This window comes from Cibotium barometz, chromosome 31 (genome assembly GCF_041138505.1).
Source record: "Cibotium barometz isolate CiBa-2024 chromosome 31, ASM4113850v1, whole genome shotgun sequence".
In the NCBI taxonomy this organism is placed as follows: Eukaryota; Viridiplantae; Streptophyta; class Polypodiopsida; order Cyatheales; family Cibotiaceae; genus Cibotium; species Cibotium barometz.
The window spans coordinates 23,183,885-23,208,494 of record NC_141076.1 but is presented as its reverse complement, the minus strand read 5'-3'; the positions used below and the strand labels follow the sequence as shown (position 1 = coordinate 23,208,494).

General features: G+C 50.1%; 1 protein-coding gene and 1 pseudogene across 2 annotated transcripts in view; both read left to right on the top strand.

Moving 5' to 3' along the window:
* Positions 1-169: 169 nt before the first annotated feature.
* The window catches only part of LOC147620639 (aldehyde dehydrogenase family 3 member H1-like), a 51,760-nt gene continuing 27,319 nt past the window's right edge, over positions 170-24,610 (top strand). Inside the window, exon 1 of one of the 2 annotated variants that reach the window (XM_086824892.1) lies at positions 170-638. In XM_086824892.1, the coding sequence (XP_086681018.1) occupies positions 438-638 (201 nt within the window). In that variant the 5' untranslated portion in view covers positions 170-437. The remainder of the gene's footprint in view (positions 639-24,610) is intronic. The other variant, XM_086824893.1, reaches the window with a different exon arrangement.
* On the top strand, positions 1,540-3,745 carry LOC147620640 (uncharacterized; annotated as a pseudogene).

Below are 24,610 nucleotides of genomic sequence, written 5' to 3'. Positions count from 1 at the left end.
TATGAGACCAAAACTAAGAGTACATATGAAGTTGGTGTCTCATCAAAGAGAACAACTAAATGAGACTAAAAAGTACAATAAACTGATTGTCCTACAGTTATAAGAAAAGAACTTTTGAGAGAAAGAGTTTCAACATTTGAGAGTGTAAGTAATAGAGAGAGGGCATGTGCATGTGCATGTGTGTGTAAAAGAGAGAGAGATCTTATGTGCAACACCTTGGTCTGCCAGCAATGCGCGAGTGCAATACTAGTACTAGTTATATATATTCGGGGCTATCAAAATCCAGTTCGCTTTCATCGTCGCTTTTAAACGGCTGCTCACCTACGACCTTCGATGAGGCTGCCAACCCCGTCGCCCGTGCACAGTACATAGGGGCGAAGAGCTTTCCATAGGCCTTTGATCCAAAGAGAAGAGTAGTAGCAACATTTGCAGCGAGGATGGGAGAGCAGGGGTTGTGGGCAGCCTCCCTGAACACGCAAGCGCGTGAGGCCTTTAAGAGCGGGCGCACGCGGTCGTTACAGTGGCGCCTGCAGCAGCTGGACGCCATCGCCGCCCTTCTCTGCGAGCGGGAGGTGGAGATTAACTACGCCCTCCAACAAGACCTCGGCAAGTCCGCCTTCGAAGCCTTCTGTACCGAGGTATGCAAATTCTCTTCAAATACATAGATTTATTATCACCTCGCATGGTGACCCTCCTTGCATGCGGCGTCTGTTCTGTCTCTGGTGTTTTTCGGATGGCGTACGTCTCAAGTACTTTCATTCTGTTCTGCTACTACGTTTCCCTGATTCTTATACTCCATGCTCTGTCTCTATCATGTGTCTCTTCTCTACTGGTGTGTGTCACGTAATCTGCATATTAGTATCTCCAGGCAGTCCACCCCCTTGTGGAGAGGGAGAGAAAGAAAGAAAGAAAGAAAGATTTTATTAACGTCTTCCAAAAGACCAAACTCGGCCTATGAGACAAATCAGCGTACCTGTGTGGGGTATCTCCCCCTGCCAGCCCCCCTGCCCTCTCTCTCTCTCTCTCTCTCTCTCTCTGTGCGCCCTCTCCCGCCAGCCCCCTGCCAGCAACCCCCTCTGCGCGAGCCCCCCCCCCCCCCCCCCTCTCCCGCCAGCCCCCCTGCCCCCCCCCCCTCTCTCTCTCTCTCTCTCTCTCTCTCTGTGCGCCCCCTCCCGCCAGCCCCTCGCCCCCCTCCGCGCCAGCCCCCTCTGCCCCCCCTTCCGTCAGCAACCCCCTCTGCGCCCCCCCCCCCCCCCTCTCTGCGCCAGCCCTCCTCTGCGCCCCCTCTGCGCCCCCTCTTTGCGCCAGCCACCTCTGCGCCAGCCCTCCCCCCCGCCCTCTCTCCTGCCAGCCCCCCCCCCTCTCTCTCTCGCATTCTCTCCCCGTTGCTTCGTTTTGGTCGCCGCCTGTGCTGCCGCCGCCATGTGAAGCCCTAGCCCAATCCAAGTTATGTTCGCTACCCTTTCCTCATCCACCCTTGCTCAGGCCTCCAAGGCAGCAATATAAGTGTTAGGGTTCTATCTCTCCGAGGTACATCGACATGGCCAAGGGTGCAAGCAGAGAGGAGATAGTCAAAATGGAGGATAAGTTGAACATCTCCATCACAGAAAACAAGAAGACGGCGGACTCCGCCATCAACAACATCATCAACCGACTTTCCAAAGTCGAGAAGGAGATCGAAGCTTTACAAAAAGAGAAAGAAGCTTGGAAAAGGGAGAAGGAGACTTGGGAGAAGGAGAGGGAGAAAGAGAAGGAAGGAGGGAAGAAGGAGAAAGAAGCATGGAAAGAGGCGAAAGAGGCGAAAGAGGATGGAAGAAGGAACGGGACACTATGAAGGAGGAAATTGACATTCTCAAAGCGGAGGTGATCTCTCTACGGGACCGACCACCACGGGAGGAGGGGGATATTGTGGAAGTTGACAAAGAGGCCATCAAAGAGGAACTCACCAAAGCAATCACCAAGAGCCTAGAAGGTAAGATGGAGGCAACAAGGGAGGGTTGGGTAGAAGTGGTGAAGAGGAACATCAAAAAGGAAGTGAAAGAGGATGCCCAAAAAGAAGGGCTCCAAATCGTCAACACCACCATTGAGGAGGAGCGGATGTGACATGCTCGTAGACTCAATGTGAAAGTCACGGGGATTCCCGAGGTAGCCGACTCTACCCCCGAGTGGGAAGGGCGGACACTATGCACACGACTTGGATACTCACATGACGGACCCCTCCCCCCTTCCTCAAAGCTTGGAGGACCGGGAAAGACATGACAAAGAAGAGAGCTCTCATTATACAGTTTCGGGATGTGGAGGCACGTACCATCTTCATGAGGAAGAGGGTCATACTACGAGGCTTAGAGGGAGCTTCTATTTTCTTGGATGATGATCTCACGAGGATGCATCTAGAGCATAGGAGAGCTTGCATGCCACGAGTCTCACACGCGAGGAGAGAAGGCAAGAAGGCCTTCTATCGAGATGGTCGGATCATCATTGATGGCTGGCCCATGGATTAGCGGTTTGGGGCCTATGGGACACAGACCAGGCCACTGACAGAGCTACACAAGGCAGTATGGAACTGTAATGGTTCACTATGGGTGCAGCCTGGATGACTGGAGCATGTTATGGTGAGGAGAGACATCATACTTCTGACAGAGACACATCAGAGCCCAGAGAGAGGGCTACCTCGAGTAGAGGGATTCCAGTGGGAGTCAGCATACAGGAGGACCACACGCAAGGGTACCTTGAGAGGGTCGGGGGGAGTAGCAGTTCTATTCAGACGGGAGCTACAGGGGAGACTGAGAGTGGTGGCACAGGATCTAGAGGCCAGATACATGTGGATCAGCTTATAGCTCTCACAGGACAGGGTTATATACATAGCCCTATGTTACTTTCCTCCATCAGGATCCTCCTATGTCATTAGAGAGGACATGCCACAGGAGGAGGAGACAGGAGCCTCGCCATACACTTGTCTGTCAGAGGAGATTATGCATTATTCTACACTAGGGGAGGTATTTCTTACGGGCGACTTCAATGCCCACACACAGAGCAGATAGTGTTGTGGGCTGGCCACTCCTATTTTTTCCTATTTTTCTCCATTTTTTTGGGTATTTTTCCCAAGACAGGTGACTCATCTCCAGTCGGCTAGCTTCTGTTTGTCTAGTCGGCCAGTTCTCTTGCTCTAGTCGGCCAGCCCTCATGACCTATATATGGGTGGGCTAGCCTCTTCACTTTTCAGTAGTTTGGTCATCTTTTTTATCCCTCACTTATGAGACCTTTTATGCCTCTTGCTCGGGATTGCTTTCATTGCAGTATATAGGCAATTTCACTTTGGGTGATTCTTCTTCCGTGTCAGTTCATGGACGTGGCACCATCCCCATCTTCCACTTCTCCGAGGGGACAAGAGGTACTTCTCTGACGTTTTGTACATTCTAGATTTGGCATTTAACCTTTTGTCAGTGAGTTCTCTTACAGCTCGGGGTGCGAAGGTGATCTTCTCTCGTTACGAGATTATTATTCGTGATAAGGAGACTAGTAGCATCTTGGCTCAGGGAGTCTAGGATAGTGGCTTGTATAAGTTGGCCACTTTGATCTCTACTGGTTCTTCTTCAGCTCTTTGGCATGCTCGGTTTGGCCATTTGAGTTATTAGCTTCTACAGCGACCTTCAAAGGATGGGTTGGTTGAGGGTTTACCGACCATCAAGGCTCCATCATGGGATTGTTCCTCTTGTTTACAAAGGAAGCAACACCGAGCCGCTTTTCGAAGGAGGTGATACACAGATCTTCGATGTCACTTGCTCTTGTTCATGCAGACTTATGTGGTCCGATGAGTACCACGTCTTTGAGTAAGGGGTTGTACATGCTCGTGATGGTGGATGACTTCTCCAGATTTGCTTGGGTTTTCTTTTTGAAGTCCAAGGATGAGGCTTTTTAGCACTTTTGTGATTGGAGGGTTGAGGTGAAAAAAGAGACGGGTTTTTCGGTCAAGGTTCTCAAGACGGAAAGAGGGGGTGAGTTTACATCCCAGGAGTTTCAGCAATATTGCAAGAATCATGGCATTCGAAGACAGCTTACTACAGTGTATACTCCATCACAGAATGAAGTTGCAGAGAGGAAGAATAGGACCATCATGGAGATGGCCCGTGCTATGCTTGAGCATTCTTCTTTACCTCGACGTTTCTGGGTTGAGGTGGCTTCTACTGCTGTCTATATTTAGAACAGGTCTCCTATTGCTGCTCTTCCAGATAAAACTCCATATGAGGCTTTCCATGGTGAGAAGCCCTTTGTTGTTCATTTGCGGGTATTTGGTTGTTCCGCGTATGTATATGTGCCTAAGGAGCATCGCTCCAAGTTGGACTCGAAGTCTCAGCACATGACTTTTCTCGGATATAGTTATGTGTCCAAGCATATCCTTTGTATGATCAGCAGGTCGGCAAAGTTGTTGTGAGCCGTGATGTGGTGTTTGACGAGACTCCTCCTCCTCCTCCTCCTCCTCCCCCTGCTTCTGTTACACCTCCAACTGTGGATTCTTAGTCAGATGATGATGATGACTCTGCTCCTCCTCCAATGAGTTCGAGTAGATCGGTGCTTGGATGGTATTTTCGGATAGTTTGTGATTCTCGGTTACGAGAGCTTCCTGCTGCTCCTCCACCTGGTTCTCTCAAGTGATCTTCCAGAGTTTCAGGGAAACAAATTCATGAGGGCAACATATTTGTTAACTATGCTCTTATGTCCTCTATTATTCATGGTCCTTCTGATTCCACTTCTGTGGACAAGGCTCTTTCACTTGAGCCTTGGCGTTGTGCTATGCAGGTAGAGCTGGATGGTATTGAACGAAATGGCACTTGGATTTTGGTGCCTAGGCCACAGCAGCGTAAGGTGATTGGTGTGCGGTGGATCTTCAAAACGAAGTACTGAGCTAATGGCATCTTGGACAAGCAGAAGGCGAGGTTGGTTGCCAAGGGCTATGCTCAGCGTCCTGGAGTCGACTTCGATGAGACCTTCGCTCTGACGGCCTAGATGACTACCATTCGAACCATTCTTGCTCTTGTAGGACATCATAGATGGCCCGTATTCCAGATGGACGTCAAGTCGGCTTTCCTGCATGAAGAGCTTACACAGGAAGTGTATGTTGATTAGCCGTCGGGATTTGAGGTTCTAGGTAGACAAGGGCTGAAGAAAGCTTTGTATGGTATGAAGTAGGGGTACTAGCGGATTGATGAGTTCGTTCAGAAGCTTGGCTTGCACCGTTCTCATGCAGATTCGAACCTTTATATCCTCCTTGAGAGGGGGTTAGTTGTTATCATTGTGGTCTATGTCGATGACCTCATCTTTATAGGTTCTTATTTTGTGAGAATCCGTTCCATCATGGATGCTTTGGAGACAGTTTGAGATGACGAATCTTGGCCTATTGCATTATTTTAATGGCTTTGAGATTTGGCAGACCCCTAAGGGTATTTTCTTCTGTCAGCAAAAGTACACACGGGAGATTCTTGACAAGTTTTAGATGACTAGATGTAGACTAGTATCTTCCTCTATGGATACTAGTGAGATTCGAGAAGCTTTCTCTTCTTGATGCTTCTCCAGGGATTGATCAGGATCGAGTCCTCGTTGGTTGTTTGGTTTGGTTGACCTACTCCCGATTGGACATTTATTTCGCACTCACCTTATTGAGTTCTTTCATATCCAAACCCCGTCAGCAGCACTGGCAGTGTGCTCTCGGGGTTCTTCGATACTTGCGTGGTACTTTGGACTTTGGCATCTTCTATGGCCAAGCGTTGGATGGTCTGATTTAGATTGGGTTGGAGATTCTGATACTTGGCGTTTGACCACTGGTAGTGTTTTCTCACTTGGGTCAGGAGCCATTTCATGGAGCAGCAAAAAGCAGCCTACCGTGGCGCTTTCCTCTACAGAGGTGGAGTATTGTGCAGTTTGTTATGTTGCATGTGAGGTGATTTGGTTGCGGAGATTATTGGGAGAACTTGGGTTTCCTCCTACCGGATCTACTCTGCTTTGGTGTGACAATCAGAGTTGCATTGCCATCGCCAAGAGCCCTGTGTTTCATGCTCGCACGAAACACTTTGAGATTCAGTATCACTACGTTTGTGAACGGGTTCTTGTTGGAGATTTGTGTTTGGAGTATTGTCCTTCAGTAGAGAATGCAACAGATTTGTTCACCAAGCCGGTGTCTCAGGCTTCCTTGGCTCCTCATCTTCGGCTTCTCGGAGTTTGTTCAGCATCTGGTGTTTAGAGGGGGTGTTAGCATATTCATCCCCATATTCTGCCCATGTATTGTGTCCACATTTGATCCCTTTTATGGCCCTTGGTTGTGGGCTGGCCACCCCTATTTTTTCCCTATTTTTTCCTATGTTCTTAGTATTTTTCCCAAGACGGGTGACTCATCTTGAGTCGGCCAGCTCCTGTTTGTCCAGTCGGCCAGTTCTCTTGCTCCATCAACCAACCTTCATGACCTATACATAGGTGGGCTAGCCTCTTCACTTTTCAGTAGTTTGGTGACCTTTTGTATCCCTCACTTATGAGACCTTTTATGTCTCTTGCTCGGGATTGCTTTCATTGCAGTATGTTCAGCTTTGTTGCTTGGTATCTCTCTCTCTCTCTCTCTCTCTCTTGCACATCTCAGATCAGCACACTCTAGTGCTTATCTTGCTTCCGCTCTGTGCACTCTTTCACAAGCTTGGTTTGGGTAGTGAAGAAACTTACTCAATAGTAGATGACACATCTAAAGTGGTAATGTTCTTGTGTATCTGTCTCTCATATTTCACAAAGCTAGTGTTTGTTGCAGGCGATCCATGATGTAGGTCTGTACAAATCCTTGTCTTTCTTCTTAAAGGATATGATCTAGCCCATGGCATGCGACATGTGCCTCCATAGGTGCCCTAGTTGCTGAATTTGCAAAGAAAAAAGGTCCTTGTGAAACTGCATGTGTGTGGATTAAGGAGGGGCGTTGCCAGCATCGAGACTTGATGAGTTCTGGTAGGTGGCGAGGTTGACTGACGTTTTGATGATTTAGGAGCACTTACTCAGCCAGCCTCATCGTGATATGTGAAAAGATGCTTCCTCTCGCAGCCAAACTTTATTGGGCCTTAGGAAACTAGGGGGCCAGGGGACAATTGTTTTCTGACTCCTGAGTGAGCAGCGGAATGGACCATCAATTCTTGGCAGGGCACAACTTATTGTTAGGTATGCCTTGCAAAAGCTGCCACGTGCACACATGTGGATATGACTAGTCTCCTAGCTAATCCCTGATTAGGCAGCAGTTCACAGTACATAACAGGCTCTGCCAGGTAAAGAAAGGCAGCCCGCCAGTAGGCCAGGTCATGAGCATCAAACAGACAAAGACAGCAGTATTTAATGATATTAAATGAAGATTTGTGCTTATTTTTGCTGGCTGACAGCACTCAGTTTGTTGTAGGGGATCTTCAAGAGCCTATAAATGGCAAGCCACAGTTCATTCATAGATCATCTAATCCCCACCATGGGGCAGGTCAAAGTCAGTTCATGGTCAGTCCTTTAGATCAGTTTTCAGTCCACTTTGGAAGGCCAGACATATACATCTTTTTGTACTAGAAGCTGTACAGACATATATATCTTTTTGTACCATATCAATATACTGAAAATGCAGTTCATCTCTCTCTCTTCTCTGCTGTCTAATCATTGCTATTGCATTATTGTTCCTAATCAGTAGGCTTAGGGCTGGATCAAGTAAGCCAAGGCTTTCGTGCATGCAACATGGGTATTAGAGCATTCAGGCTTACCCATCTAAGCACTCAGCTGTCCCAAGAAAAGTGCACAATTCCATGGAAGAATGCAGTGAGGGTAGCATTTTTGAGGTGGTCGGCAGCAAGCAAAGCCAAAGGAAAGTATTCCCTGGGAGTTGTGTGCTCAAAGGAGCATACCATTGGCTCTCAGATCAGTTTCAAAGGTGGAGCATCATGCATGATCATTCTCAGCAAGTGTCAAATCCCCAAAGGATCTCCTCGTAGAACGCTCCTAGTACGAGACTCGAAACTTGCAATCAAACAAACAAACAAGAAAGGGGTGCAGGCCTGACTCACCTCCCAACCATGACAGCCGTGGGCAAGCCCACAGACTTGGCTGTCCCCACCGAGCCACGAGTTGAGCTAACTAGATGGACGTACCGACCAATCTCTACCTTGTGACGTCCAATACCGCCACGAAGCTACCCTCGCGGGCCTCGAGATTGCTGCCGGCCTCAGCTGCATGAAGCAGGTGCACGTCTGCACTAGATCCAGGCTCATGACCATAGAGCTCTCACAAAACATGCGAGACTCTATATGACTAATGACTAACCTTGGCCACCCTTTTATAGGCTCTTGGCCAGTCATCGGGCGTCCACACTTGGGCGCCCGCCCGTCCATACTTGGGTGCCCGCCCGTTAGTCTATCCCTAACTCAGCTCGCCAATCAGCTTGCCTAGCTCCAAGCTTCCCCAAACCTCGAAGCTAGTCTTGCGTGCGTTACACGGTAGATACACTTTGTGCACATGACATACTCCCTTTTCTCTAAGAGCTCACTCTTGAGCTCACTAAAAAGCCAGGGTAATCTCTTTGAAGAGTAGTCAATGTCTCCCATGTAGCGTCCTCCTCAACACGATCCTTCCACTTGATCTTGTATTCCATGATAAGCGTATTACGCAATCTTCTTTCACGAAATCCAAGAATCTTTTCAGGTTCGTGTGGAACAAATGTCATGTCCTCGACATCTATGATTTCTTGAGGAGTAACTAACTGGTCTGTTCCACCCAATACTTCCTTAAGTCTACTGACATGAAATTCACTCTTTTTCGACTGTGATCTGCGCCTGCGAGCTCCGCCTCTCCCCCTCCCGCTGCTTCTCGCCGTCGCGCCCCCCTCTCCTCCCCGCCTGTCCCCCGCCTTCTCCTCCGTCCTCTCCCCCGCCTCCTTCCTCGCCTTCTCTCCCCCGCCTTCTGTCTCGCATCCTCCCCCGCCATCGCTCCCCCGCCTCCTTCCTCGCATCCTCCCCCGCCTCCTTCCTCGCATCCTCCCCCGCCTTCTTCCCCCCCCCGCCTTCTCCTCCTCCGCCTCCTTCCACGTTTCCTCCCCCGCCATCCCCCCCCCCCCCCCCCCCCCCCCGCCTTCTTCCTCGCTTCCTTCCCCCGCCATCTCTTCCCCCGCCTCTCTACCCCCCCCCGCCTCCTTCTCCTCCGCCTCGCTTCTCTCCCCCGCCATCTCTACCCCCTCCGCCTTCTCCTCCGCTGCGCGGCTCTTCCCCCCCGCCTTCTCCCTCTCCTCCCCTTCCGTCTCGCCCCTCCCCCCACCGCTAGCTCCCCCGCCTCAGCTTCCCCCCCCCCCCCCCCCCCCGCTATCCTGCAACCTTCCGCCTCTCCTTTTCCTCGCAGGGCTGTGTCCCTCCCGTTGGTGACCCCGGTTTCTTGCCTTTTCTCTCTGGAGGACTCCATGGAAGCCGCTCCGACTACCCCTGCCGATTCCGGTCTCCGTCTGGAGTTCACAGCTGAAGATCATCAGTTGTTTGTTTCCACAGTATCCGCTCTTGAGGCCTCCTCCTTGGTCTGCAAGATAGTGGGTAGCCGTCCGATGCGAAGAGAGCTTCGCGACCTTCTGCAAGGCAGCCTTGTTGGCGTGCCTGCCAAGATCGTCAGCGTAGATTTTTTGGGACGTGGCTACTACCAGGTGGATTTCGAGTCCCCCCAGGCAGCTCAGATGGTGCTGGCTCGGAGCCCCATTGCCCTCCGCTCATCCCGGGCGTTCCTGGCGCGATGGACTCACGGTTTCGACCCCGCTTCTGACCCGCTAGCAGGCGCGACAGGTTTTCCCGTCACTATCTGCTTTCCTGGACTCCGTAGGGAGTACTTGCCCCTCTTGTCATCCATTGGCAAGGCGTTTGGGCAGGTGGTGGAGACGCCTCAGACAGCGGCTTCAGTGATAGCTCGGGCAGCAGGACTCCCGGCCATTCGTGTTGTGGTTCCGTCACCGGAGTCCCTCCCGAAGACGATCCTCCTCCCTTGTCTTTCTGGAGGACATCTGATACAGCGCGTGGAGTATTCGGGCCTCCCCGGCCAGTGCTACACCTATCGGGAGATGGGCCATCTCGCACGCGCCTGTCCCCGCAAGGGGGTTCATCCTTCATGCTATGCCGCCTCTGGACCCCCTGCAGGAGACCGAGGGGTGGCCATCCACCTCAGAGACCGGACATCCCTGGCTCGCCTCAGCAGGCGCCATCATCTGACGAGCAGGCCCCGGCGGAGGATGCCGCGCAGACCTAGGAGGCTGGCGGATGGCAGGAGGTTCGCCGGCGGAAACGCCCGGCCCGCAGGGACCGTCGCAGACGCCAGCAGGCAGCACAGGCTGGCGGACAGGCTGGCGTCCAGGCGACTCCGGCTGGCGTCCACGCACCTACCCGCACTTATGCTCCAGTCAGGGATAGGCGGCCAGCAGGTCCCACCCCGATGGACGAGGATTCAGACTCAGTGCCCGTTGAGGCCGCCGGTGGAGCCTCCCACGTGGAGATCCCGCTCCTGCCTCCCCCCGCGGGGGGCCCCGCCCCCTCCATGGAGCAGATTCCTGAGGATCCCGGGCCGCACTCTGCGACCCCCGGCTCCTCTTCCCCTCACCCGGAGAGCACTCCTTCCACCCCCCCCTCTCCCCCCCCAGCCCCCCCCCTCCCGCCTCCCCCGGCGGCCCCCCCTGACACCTATCCTCTGGCAGATGCCTCTCCATCCTCTCCTCGCTCTCCCCCCTCCTCTCCGCGAGCCCCCATCCCTCCCTCGGCCTCTCCAGGATACTTCGCCAGACCACCCACTGCCCCGGGGCAGCGCAGCTGGGTAGGCCAGAGTTCAGTCCAGCGGCTGTTCCACCGCCACTCCGGGCCGGTGGAGATGGCGATCCCAGCTTCGCCCGCCACAGAGTTCTCTCCAGCCTCCCCTGGGGGCCCCCGCGAGTGATGGGGCTCCCAGTGGATTACGGTTTTTTTAGGTGCCTCCAGCTGGATGCTGGCCCGTTCGAGACACTGGTCGCGCCCTTGCGAGTTTGCATGGTGTGCCATCCCTCTCGTTCTCCTTCAGTGGTGAGTAGCATGGTGGCCTTCTCCTTTCCTCTCAGTGTTGCCCCAGACACAGCATGGGATTGCAACTCTGTAGAGGAAGTTTTGCGTGATCAGATACTGGAGTTTTCTCACCACTTCAGTGACTTGGGGCTCACGGACCTATTGCAGACCCGATTACACTCAGCCCGCATGAGCTTGTTTGGTATAGGAGATTGGCGGGCGGATCCGGTCCACACCTCAGTTGAGGCGGTGCTACTGATTCTCCTCCATGCCGCCCCGAGGGTGCAGCCTACCTTTAGATACATATATGCAGAGGATTGGTCTCACGCCTATGCCCTGGACAGGGCGAAGGCGGAGTGGGGCTGGACACAGAGACAGGTCACCCTCTTTTTGGAGAGACTCCGCACCCGGACAGACAGTGACTATTCTCCCTCCAAGCCGGCGCCCAAGACTCACAGAGTGGAGGGCAGATCATCCGGGCCGGCTGAGAGGGGTGAGCCAGTGGGTGGCGGCTGCTTCACTTGCCATAGCTCATCCATGAGGATCCTCTCATGGAACATCCAGGGTCTCGGTGGACATCGCTGCTACATTGGTCGGGGCAGACTTCGCCAGGAGATCCAGAGGGCTCTCGTTGGAGGACCCATAGATATCCTTTTCATCTAGGAGCACCACCTTTCTGCCGGGCGTACCCGCACCTGCGGGAAGATCTTGCCAGGCAGGAGTCACACTTTTTGGTCACCGGCATATGGCTCCCAGGGGAACCAGGGTGGAGTATGCATCTCAATCAGCGAGCAGCTTCTATCCGAGGTTGTGGATTCTGGCACTCTGGTCCAGGGTTGAGCGCAGTGGATCATCCTTCGGGTTGGGGAAGACCGCATTGGCTTCCTCAACTTCTACGCCCCTAATGGGGCGATCGGGAGAGCCGAGTTTTGGAGCACCATTAGGCAGTCCCTCCCCTTGGCAGACCACTGGTGCCTAGGGGGGGATTGCAACATGCTGGAGGATGCAGAGGACAGGATGGGGGGCAACCAGGAGACCATTCATGGGCCGGAGCTCGCTACCTGGGAGGAACTAGTGCTGCAGGTGAGAGGCCAGGATCCGTGGACTCTCCCGGAGTTTGGCAAGTTGCAGGGGAGTTTATCTTTCTCGCGCTCGGATAGACGGGCCACAGGAGTTAACCGTTCCCGCATCGACAGGTTTTACATTGATGAGTGGGCTTGTGATAGAGGTGGCACTGTGGGCATACTTGCAGGCTCCTCGTTTTCAGACCACTTTCCAGTGCTTCTCCAAATCGAGGACCCTACGAGAGGAGAGCGAGGCCAGAGCGTCCGGATTCCAGATTGTCTCATAGAGGAGCCCGAGATTGCGACCAGAGTTGAGCAGGTCTGGCAGGAGCTGCAGTTCAGGAGAGGATCGGCAGCCAGTGATCTTGCCAGGGGCTTGCAGGAGATCAGTCGGATGCTCAGACAGGCTGCCTTGGACCGTCTGGAGGCCTTCAGAGAGCAGGAGAGGAGCCTGCGGAGGAGTCTAGCGTCCCTTCAGAGACTCCAGGAGAGGGATCCTACGAGCCCTTGGATCTCAGAGTAGATGGAGTCAGCTCGCACAGAGATCAGATCCATCGAGGAGAGGAGGGTGGAGTTCCGATTCCATGCTCAGGCTTCTTTTTGGACACAGGCTGGAGACAGAGTGACTCGAGATTTCTTTGAGGCGACAGGGCCTCGCTTCAGACGAGAGGGTCTCAGGCGTCTTCGGCAGGCTGATGGCCAGGTTGTGGTGGATCCCCCCAGGGTTCGGGCGATAGCCACAGATTTTTACAGGGATCTGCTCTCTGCTGAGCCAGCAGATGACAGGGTGAGAGAGGCTCGGGAGGCAGTCTGGAGCTTCACGAGACCGGTTGTGCCGGCCCATTTGCAGCACTCCCTTCTCTCCCCCTTCTCGGATACGGAACTGGAGGAGGCTCTTCAGGCACTTCCTCGGGGCAAATGCCCAGGAGAGGACGGTCTCTCAGTGGCTTTCTTCCAGAGGTACTGGGGTCTCTTACATAGGGGTTTCAGATTGGCATTCCAGGAGATTATGGAGTCGGGAGTCATGCTGGACAGCATGGCAGAGGGGTTGATTCACTTGATCCCCAAAGAGGGAGGAGACAGACTAGAGATTAGACAGTGGAGACCGATCACCTTGCTAGGCACGGCCTACAAGGTCCTAGCTAAGGCGATCAGCAGGCGGCTTCAGCCTCACCTTCCGGACATCATCCACTCCACGCAGACAGGCTTCATCCAGGATAGGAGCATCCTGGATAACATCTTCTCTTTCTGGGAGGCTACGGCTTTGGCTAGATTTCGGCAGGAGGATCTGGCAGTGCTCCTTCTCGAGTTCGAGAAGGCATATGATCGGGTGGACTGGGCCTTCTTGGAAGGCACTATGGAGAGGATGGGCTTCCCCCCTCAGTGGATCCGTGGGGTCTCTGCACTCTACACATCGGCTCATAGCCAGGTGTGCTGATACAGGGCGTGCGCGGAGAGAGGTTCCAGCTCTCGCGCTCGGTGCGGTAGGGGTGCCCCTTGGCGCCCTTTCTTTTTCTTTTTGTGGCGGAGGCCATGAGCACCTTTTTGACGGCACAGAATACAGGTTTGCGGAGCCTCCAGCTCCCCATCCGCACCTCCGAGGAGCTCCTAGACTCGGAGTTTGCGGATGACACTGCTGTCTATCTTCAGGGAGGAGAGGAGAACCTCCGCCGCTTCGCCTCAGCCATGGACAGGTTTTGCAGAGCTTCGGGCGCTTTGATCAACTGGCACAAGTCGTGTGGGTTGTGGGTCAGTTCTATGCCCCCCCCCGACTTGGAGGCCAGTTGATGGTTTCCAGTGGCTGCCCCCCGGCACTACAGTGCGCTATTTGGGATGCTATGTGGGCATTGACATATCTCCGGAGCAGCAGATAGCCCCCCTTCTTCTGAGCATTCGGAAGAAGCTTCTGTATTGGAGTACCGCTCGTTTATCTCTGGCTGGCCGAGTAGTTGTGGCCAACCAGGTTCTGCTTGCTACCATGTGGTACATCACTTCTTGCTGGGCCTTCTCTCGGGCGTGCATTGGCCAGGTGCAGAGGCTCATCAGGAACTTTCTTTGGTCCGGTGGCGACGGGCGGCCCGCCAGGGCCAAGGTGGCATGGGCTGTGATCACTCAGCCGAGGGAGAGAGGCGGCCTGGGCATTGTTGATCCTATTTGCCAAAGCCGAGCTTTGCTTGGCAAGTTGGTGGTTCGTGGCCTCCTACCAGGCGCTGAGCCGTGGAAGGAGTTTCTTGTTTCCAGGATGCTCAGCCGCACTCCTTCTCTTAGCGCCCCCTGGACCCCCAGCATCAGGTGGATCTTTACAGAGCAGCGATCCAGAGGAGTGGGCCTTGGCTTCGAGGAGCGTTTTGCAGCTAGCCTTTTGAGGGCCTGGGCGCATCTGAGGCCGTCACTCTTCCAGACTCCCCCGGGCACCGATGAGGAGCGCGTGAGGTAGCCATTGATCTGGAACCCCTTGATCCGTCTTCCCGGTGGCCATATGGTTGGATCGCGGTCTCACGTGTCGTGGGGCCCGTTGAGCTCCGGCCCAGCCCAGTCCCTAGACGACTGGATTTGTTTTCAGCAGCTGCCTCTAGAGGCTCAAGAGAGGAGACTCAGTGGGATGAGGGGCAGAGAGTTGATGAGATAGGACATTGAGGCGGCCATCCCCCGGGAGTGGTGGACCCCAGTACAGGACCCTCCACCTCCGCAGTGGATGGGCGTCTTTACTCGGCATGAGATCCTTCTAGCGGTCTGCGGCACAGCGGAGAGAGTCGCCCCACTCACTTTCGAGGTGGGAGAGGGTGGCCAGCTTCAGAGGACACGACTAGATTTGGATGAGCTCCAGGGTTGTATTTTTCAGAGGGTGCGGGTGGTCGGCTTTCATCAGAGACAGTGGCATGTAGACCCCTCACCGGCCTCGATAGGGGAGGACTGTTCTTGGAGATTATGGGCTTGGGACAGCAGGCCTCTTATTCGCCTTCAGTGGGATCCAGGTGAGTGGTTTTGGCGAGATCCCCTCTCGGCCCCTACCAGCCCAGGCATCCCCTTTTTTCAGTACACAGCGAGGCTGGGGCGGCGGATTCAGAGGCACGGGATAGCGAGCACCCCGGCGGCGGCCGAGCATTGGCGGCGACAGGGGCTCTCCCCTGCCTTTCTTAGGGACTTCTGGCAGCGCCGTTGGGCCAGCTTCCGGCCCCGGAAGGTGACGCTTTTTCTCTGGCTCACAGCGCATAGAGGACTGGCTGTGGGGGCCTGGCTAGCTTTTGGCAGACACCCAGCGTCCTGCCCTCGGTGCGGCCATGCACAGGAGTCGCAGCGGCACTGCTTATGGGATTGCCCACAGGCACAGCAGGTCTGGCAGCGCGCTCTCAGGATGGTTTTTGCAGGCTCGCCAGGTGAGATGCTGGTGACGTGGGGTGCGGTGGCTTGGGCCACGGACAGCGGCCCGGCCCTTGGATATGAGGACATCCCTGGCAGTGCGACCATCCAGGTCTCTGACAGGGCGATGGCGGTGGTTCCGACGCCAGACTTCTCTTCGGCAGTCTCTCAGGAGGGGGACGGGCACAGATGGGAGATGATCAGCAGCATGACGGCTTGGCACATATGGAGAGCCCGATGCAGGGAGGCCATTGACCGCCAGGTGACTCCACCGGCGGAGGTCATACAGGCCCTCTGGGTGGACATCATTCACACCTTGAGAGGACACTGGGGGAAACTTCAGGGCGACTCGGATCGCATGAGAGGTCGCTGCAAGGCTTTCCTCCGCACTTGGCAGCCTGGCCCTTTCCTCATCGCGAGGGGCGAGGATGTCACTTGGCACTATAGGCCTCCAGTTTGGCTTTTCTCACCTCCCACATGTACTACTAGGTAGCCCCCCCCAGAGAGCGGCCAGCCACGGGGGTGGAGCTCAGGTGTTCACTGTGTGTTTTTTTATCCCTCCTTGTGAGGTGAGCTTTGTAGCCTTATGGCGTTTTCTCATTAACTAATAGAAGGATCGTTTTTCCAAAAAAAAGAAAAAGAAAAGAAAAAAGTCTACTGACATGAAATACAGGGTGAACTTTAACATGAGAAGGCAAATCCAATTCATATGCAACTGAACCAATCTGTCGTGTAATACGAAATGGTCCACAGTATCCAGGGAATAATTTCGGAGATCGACCTGTCTGTAAAGTCTCGGAATCTTTCGGAACTCGCAAATACACCATCGTTCCTTTAGAGAACTCTCTGGGTAAACGATATCTATTAGGATAAAATCTGTCTCGGTCTTGAGCACTTCTAATAGATTCCTTTGCAACTTGTAACATTTCTTGCATATCTTGTAAAAAATTACGTGCTGCATCATGTTGAAGTTCTAAGAATCCTACTGTAACAGGTGATCTAGGTTGAAAACCATACATAAGCATGAAAGGACTAAAACCTGTACTCGTATGCTTAGTACTGTTATATGCAAATTCTAACATAGGAAGATAATCCTCCCATGAACTCTGTCTTTTGGATACATATGTCCGAAGCATATCCTCCAAAATCTGATTCACTCTTTCAGTCTGGCCATAAGATTGAGGATGATTTGAGAAACTCAAATTCAAAGTTGTTTCCAACTTCTCAAAAACAAGTTTTCAAAAATCACTCGTAATTTTAGAGTCTCTATCATTGATTATGTCCTGCGGTAACCTGTACAGTCTAAACAATTGCTCGATAAACTTTCTTGCTAATTGCGTACCTGTAATAGTCTTCCGGGTTGGTAAAAATCTAGCCATTTTTGTCAAGCGATCTACCACAACCCAAATAGAATCGTGGCCTTGATGTGTTCTTGGCAATTCGGTAATAAAATCCATGGAAATACTTTCCCATTTATTACTTGGGATTTGCAAAGGATGCAACAACCCAGTCTGTCTAAAGCGTTCAGGTTTATTTGCTTGACAAACTTGACACTTGAGAACATAATCTTCTACATACCCTTTCATCTTTGGCCAATAAAAAGTGTGTTTCACTAACGATAGTGTCCTGTGTACCCCAGGATGTCCAGCAGAAGGGGCGTCGTGACACTCCTTAAGAATCTTGGACCTAATGTCCGGGATTTGTGGTACACAAATTTTCTCATTACGGAATAGTAAACCATTCCGAATCATCCACTAGCCTTCTGCAGCTTGAATGGTAGGCTGTTCAGTCATCAAGTCTTGGTCAATCAATGAGCTCCCGTCCTGGATCTTCTGCCAAAATGGACCAAAATAACTATCAGTCCTGCAAAGCCCTCTCAATGACTGAAATAAGTCAGTAGAAATCTCGGTGAACGACAAAGTATTCACCTCTCTAATTTGACTAAGCGCATTTGCAACACTATTCATGGACCCTTTCCGATAACGAATCTCAAAATCAAAATCTTGCATTAACTTAGCCCAACGAGCTTTCCTTCCTCTCAAATCATCCGCATCACACACATACTTGATTGACTGATGATCAGTCAATACCATAAACTTGGAGCCATATAAATAATGTCTCCAAACCTTGAGAGCATGAATCACAGCATAAAGCTCCTTCTCAAGGGTTGGCCAACGAGATTGAGTGTCGTCTAGCTTTTTACTTTCAAAAGCAACAGGTCTACCATCTTGAAATAAAGCAGCCTCGATGGCATAGTCACTGGCATCAGTTTCAAGAACATAAGGCCGACTAGGATCGGGTAATGCCAAGATAGGTGCTTCCTTGACTTTATCTTTCAAAAGTCTGAAGGCCATATCCAGATCGTTATTCCAAGTGATAGGCTGATTTGACTTACGTCCACGACCTTTCAACAAGTCGGTCATCGGTAGTGTGAGCTGAGAGTACTCCCGCACAGATTTCCGAAGAAAAACAACAAAACCAAGAAAAGAACGAAGTTGTTTCACTGTTCGCGGTATAGGCCAGTCCAGAACCTTCTGAACTCGGTCATAGTCAATGCTCAATCCATCTCTAGTGATCTTGTGTCCCAAGTAAATGATGTCCGTCATAAAAAACTCACATTTACTTAACATATAGTCGATTCTGTCTTAAAATAGATAAGACAATCATGAGGTGTAACATGATCCTCAAGAGTATGACTATATATCAAAATATCATCCAGGAACACAACCACAAATTTCCCCAACTGTTCACGAAAAAGATCGTTCATCATTGGAAAGTGGCTGAAAAGGTAATACGAGAAACTCGTAATTGCCATACCTAGTCCGAAAGGCGGTTCTTTCGACATGCCTTTCGCAAAGCTTGCATCTGGGCTGCGATTTGTGCCTGACGTTCCGAAGAAGAAGCTTCGAGAGCTACTTTGAACTCTTGGAAATCAGATTTGGACACATAATCGTCAAAAAGATCGGCATCGGTATCTTTTGTAGCCGGCAAGCCTTCGCGTTCGACAAGGGGCTTTACTGTTTTTTTTTTCTTCTCTCTCCTCTTGGATTTAGCGCATCCGGCCTGCCATGGTGCCGTCGTCTGCCGTTGCATGCTCTGTTGCTGGGTGTGCATGGCCGCCTGTGCCAGCCTGCCTGCGTAGGAGTGGCCCCTGTGTAGGCCTGGCCACATGCTGGCGCAGGCCTGGGCGCCTGCCAGCTTGACCTGGGCGCCTGCCAACTTGACCTGGGCGCCTGCCTGCGTAGGCATGGTCGCCTACCCACGCTTGCCTATATGCCTGCGCCTTCAGTCTATACGCTTGCGCCTGCAGCACGCGACCAGCAGCACACTCGACTGCGCATACAACGGCGAACTTCTCTCTCGCGACCAGCAGCACACCCGACTGTGCATACAACGGTGAACTTCTCTCTTCAAACTGTTCATAGGTTGGATGTACCTGATCTGTCCCATAGGTCGGATTCGGCCTCCCGTGGACGTTACTATAACTTTCTTTCTTTCTTTCTTTCTCTCTCTCTTTCTCTTTCTAAAAGAAAAAAAACAATCGATATGCTTTTTCTTATTTCTCTCTTCAAATTGTTCATACAGTTAAAGAACATACAGCCCTGCTTCTTGCTAAGCAAACAACCCTACTAGACCACTTTCTCCGTCATCACGGGTTTCTTTGATGAAAAAGCAACATACTAATATGAAAAAACAGCAGTATGCATAAACCAAAACAGCAAGCTTCTTGAACACGTACCTTTCTTCGACCTCATCTTCTCTACCTACCGACTTGCTCGTTCATGAGGCACGCTCTGATACCATTGTCAAATCCCCAAAGGATCTCCTCGTAGAACGCTCCTGGTACGAGACTCGAAACCTGCAATCAAACAAACAAACAAGAAAGGGGTGCAGGCCTGACTCACCTCCCAACCATGACAGTTGTGGGCAAGCCCACAGACTTGGCTGTCCCCACCGAGCCACGAGCTGAGCTAACTAGATGGACGTACCGACCAATCTCTACCTCGTGACCTCCCATACCGCCACGAAGCTACCCTCGCGGGCCTCGAGACTGCTGCCGGCCTCGGCTGCATGAAGCAGGTGCACGTTTGCACTAGATCCAGGCTCCTAACCATAGAGCTCTCACAAAACATGCGAGACTCTATATGACTAATGACTAACCTTGGCCACCCTTTTATAGGCTCTTGGCCGGTCATCGGGCGTGCACACTTGGGCGCCCGCCCGTCCATACTTGGGTGCCCGCCCGTTAGTCTATCCCTAACTCAGCTCGCCAATCAGCCTGCCTAGCTCCAAGCTTCCCCAAACCTCGAAGCTAGTCTTGCGTGCGTGTAGCACACAGTAGATACACACTGTGCACATGTTAGCAAGTGACCATAGCTATGTTAGGCATGGGGACAAAGTGGAACAGATGCACAGTCCTCAAATGAGACTTGGAGTGGAATCAAAGGAGTAACAAGTTTTTAGTCAAAGTGTTAGAAATCAAGCTGTCAAAAGTAAGGAGTCAGCAGTCCAGGGAGGAAGGATGACAACATCATCAAGTTTAGCAGGAGGGAATGTCACGTGCACACACGTGGACATGGGTAGTCTCCTAGCTAATCGCTGATTATAACAGGCTCTGTTAGGTAAAGATGAAGTCCTCAAAGCAGCCCACCAGTTGGCCAGGTCATGAGCAACAGACAAAGTCAGTAGCTTTTAATGATATTATATGAAATTTTGTGCTTATTTCTGTTGGTCAACAGTAGTCGTTTTGTTGTAGGGGATCTTCAGGAGCCTATAAATAGCAAGCCACAGTTCATTCATAAATCATCTGATCCCCTCTGTGGGGCAGGTCAAAGTCAGTCCTTTAGATCAGTTTTCAGTCCACTTTTGGAAGGCCAAAGGCCATGGCAGTTGTACATACATATACAACTTTTTGTACCATATCAGTATACTGAAAATACTGTTCATCTCTCTCTCTCGTTTGCTGTCTAATCATTGCTATTGCATTACTGTTCCTAATGAGTATGCTTAGGGCTGGATCAACTAAGTCACATGCATTAAAAGCGGTTGATTTTTAGATTGCATAAACAACAGGAACTTAAATGATCATGCACACATACATTCCCCCAACCCTCTCTCTCTCTCTCTCTCTCTCTCTCTCACTCTGAGAGGAACAGAGTCCTTTGGCAAGATTTATGGCAGCGATACACTCAAGAGACTTGGATTACACCCAGTCAGCCTCTACCGTCGAAGATGCCACTAGCTCAGTACTTTCATACTTTATTTCATGTTCATTTTGTCCTTTTTTTTTTCTGGACATCCAGAAGACATTGACAGTTGTACATTGATTTGTCTCATAGGTCGAGTTCGGCGTTAACACAGCTTTCTTTCTTTCTTTCTTTCTCTCTCCTCCCCCCCTCCCCCCCCCCCCCCCCTTCTCGCGTATCTCTTTGCGAAGTATTTGTAAAGTATTTGTTTTATTAAGGCTGTGGCTGAAAAATGCTTGGTGTGCATTAGAACTTGAATGACCATGCATTAACAACCTTGAAGTTTCTCTTCATGTTCTTTATGTAAATTCAACTCTTAGATTTTGATGTGCAATACAGCCCAAAAAAAGGTTGTTTCTTGCTAATTTTGGAATTAGCAAAGCATCTTTGACATGTCTTTTCTCACCGGAAGGAAGGCGAATTGGGATATCACCACACCGCTCAATGCCTTAAGCACTGTTATTGTCCTTTTGGTAATGAAATACCTTAAGGGGGAAAGAGGGGGGGAGGTCGGCCCATCATTTCAGCCCCTAGTGTAATGTACTATTATTTTTAGTTTATTGTGGTTGTGGTGAGATTAGTATTTATTCTTCTTCACCGTTAATTGATTCCTTGTTAAATGTCCGCCGCGTTACATGAGGTATATAGTTAATGATTCTAGGCCCAAATCATTCACCACAAAGGGAAATTGGCTTTGATAGAAATGTAACATGGTAGGCGTGTAACAAGGAATCAATTAATAGTAAACAAGAAATGTAACATGGTAGGCGTGTAACATCAGGTATATAGTTAATGATTCTAGGCCCCAAATCATTTACCACAAAGGGAAATTGGCTTTGATAGAAATGTAACATGGTAGGTGTGTAACAAGGAATCAATTAACAATAAACGAGATTAAAACTAATCACAACACAACCACAAATAACTAAAAATAAAATTGTGCACCACATTACGGGCTGGAGGGGTCGGAATGATGGACCACCCCCCCTTTTAAAGGTATTTTATTACCAAAAGGAGTCTGCTTTCAAGTACCTGCACCTAATTCTTGAAGTACACAAATATGATTACAAATCAAACAAAATATTGGCACCATGGGTTTTCATCCTATGCCCTCTGCCCAGCTGCTTTCAGCTTGTGAACCCTTGCATTGGCAAATTCCCATGAAAACCTCCGCTTTGGCAAATTCCCCTTGGAACCTGCTTTGGAAATTCCCTCGAAACCTCTGCTTAGGTAGTTTCATGAAGCTGCTTTCTCCCAAAATCATCCGAAACTCTTCCAATTGCCGTGCAATCACCTAGAACACCACAGGTAGCCCCGTTGCTCAACCTAAAGATATACGACCAATCCAATCAGTTACTTTCTTTGCAATAGGTTTCCTCACGTGTGAACTAAACACTTGTACCTCTGTTCAAAGCTATATGGCAGTCAAACCAACCCTCAAATCACCTTGTAAGTCTGACAAATTTATGCAGTTTTAAGTTGTTTTTAACCTAGTTTCACCTTGTTTAACTTCAGCAACCACCAAAGTGTGTTTTTGCATTTGCCCATACATGTTTTACCGATGTCCGTACAATCCGTGCATGTTTGTACGATGTTTGTACAGTCCATATAAAGCCGTACAACACCCGCACAACCTTGGTAAACCTATAAATCAACTTTTCCAGTTCGGAAAACCCTAACACATCTTGCTTTTAGCTTTTCCTTGCATGCAAGTGTGTCAAAGTGTTGGAATATCTAGAGTCTCGTCTAGAAGTGTTGCACCAGCCCTAGAAGTTGATCATCAGCTTGGGAGAGAGCTTGGAAGGAGTCGAATAGCTCTCTGGTGAAAGCGTCTAGCTCTAGTATGATAAAATCAGCCCCCAAACCACCTTTTTATATTAAACTGACTTTGCTCTTGCTATTGCTTTCTATGTTTTAAAAACAAGTGATAGTTTTTAATAGTTTGCTTTTCTTCTAATAGGCGCCTAGAAAATGGGTTGTTCACATGTGTAATACTCGGTCCTGGTCCAAAAGCACTTTAATAAATTCAATAGTGTATTCCGATCAATTTATAATAATTGTGCCTACAAACACAAGTTCAGCGGTAAACATGTGCATTTGATATTAACAACAAACATACCATCCATCTCAAAACTAAAAAGAAACACTGCGTCAATCCCAAACAAGTTTGTGCACGCACTTGTCCATGGGGGTGCCCAAGCGTGCCCGGGCCTATGGACAACACATACAATAAATCCAGGCATTGTCCAAGAAAACCAAACAATATCACACAAATAAAAACTATGTCAAAACACACATATAAATGCATGATGCATATGTAACTTTGAGAATCACCCATATGCTTTTTTGTATTTCTAGATATTCCACTTGCCAACTTGGTACCCCATGTGCTCATGGCCAAAATCCTCAGAGACACCGTGTATACACGTGTACATGGCTTGAATCCACACGGGTACCATGGAAATGCCTCGCCCTTCCTCAAGACTTGATAACCACCTAGCACTGTCCAAAACCCCTTCGGACATCCGCACCAAAGTCCAAAGATATCTTGTAAACCATACGTACACCGTAGTGTACATGATTAATAACATAGGGGGTCAAGCCCAAATGGTGGGCCAAGCCCAAAGATCTCTTCATGAACCAAGTCCATGAGCCAAGCCCAAGATCTCAAAATGACCTATGAGGTCAGCTTAAGGTCCCATACATCTTGCTATAATTAGGATCTACATGCCAAACATGTCTTAGAATAATCAAGATAATCAAGTCTAAAATACTTTGAGAAATTAGGAATTTGTGATAACAAAACTCATACTTGAATTAGAGAAAGTTCTTGATGTGGATCCGGTGAGCATTGTGCTTATTTAAAGTTCTACCTTCCATTTATCACAATTTGCTTAAGGCTCTTATGGTTCATGAGAACACTCCCTTTTTTGAATAACCTTTAGGCATTTCTTGTCAAGAGAAGTTAAGCTCAAAAAAGCTGAATTCCCAAGGGTTCAAGGGGGAGTTAAGAAGCGTAAAATGTGGGGTCAAACTTCCAAAAAGGGGGTAATTTCAAAATTCTTTTGGTGGATCAATGCAAATCGAAGGTGAGAACTCTTTATTTCAGCATCAAGGACAACAACAACAAAGGTTTAATCAAACTAATAAGTATAAAGAAAGTGGGAATTTCATGTTATTTAGCGACAATGCAATGCAAAGTAGAGGACCTTGTTATTATTGTGACAAAGAAGAGCTTAATGAGAGGATTGCCGCATCAAGCAACATGCACAATAGGGTAATGGAGGTAGGAGGAGGAAAAGAAACTTTCCCAAGCAAGGAAGACAAAATAATCAAACTTTGTCGAGCAGAGAGAGCACATAATGTCCCTATGGGGATTGATATCTTGTACTTTGGTGCGGATACCTATCTGAAGGGGTGTTTTAGATGGTGCTAAGGTGGTTATCGGGTCCTGAAGAAGGGCGAGGCGATATCCATGGTACCTGTTTTTGGCCATGTACACGTGTACACATGGTGCATGTGAGGATTCCAACCATGTGCACATGGGGTACCAAGATTGCAGGCAGAATAATCGTAAGTACAATAAATGTAGAAGGGTGATTATCCAAGTTACATGCATCATGCATTCACATGTGTGTTTTGACATTTAGTTTATTTGTGTGACATTTTTGGTTTGCCTTAACAATGCCTAGATTTATTTGCATGTTTTGTCCCTGGGGCCGGGGACGTGTGGGCAGCCGTGTGGACGCATGTGTGCACAAATCTGTTTGGAAGTGGTGATGTGTTCCTCTTGGGTTTTGCAGGTGGTAATTATGTTTGTTATCAATGTCAAATGTAAACCATTGACCATGCCTGAGCGTATCGAGACCCTATTCCGTATTCAATCATAGAA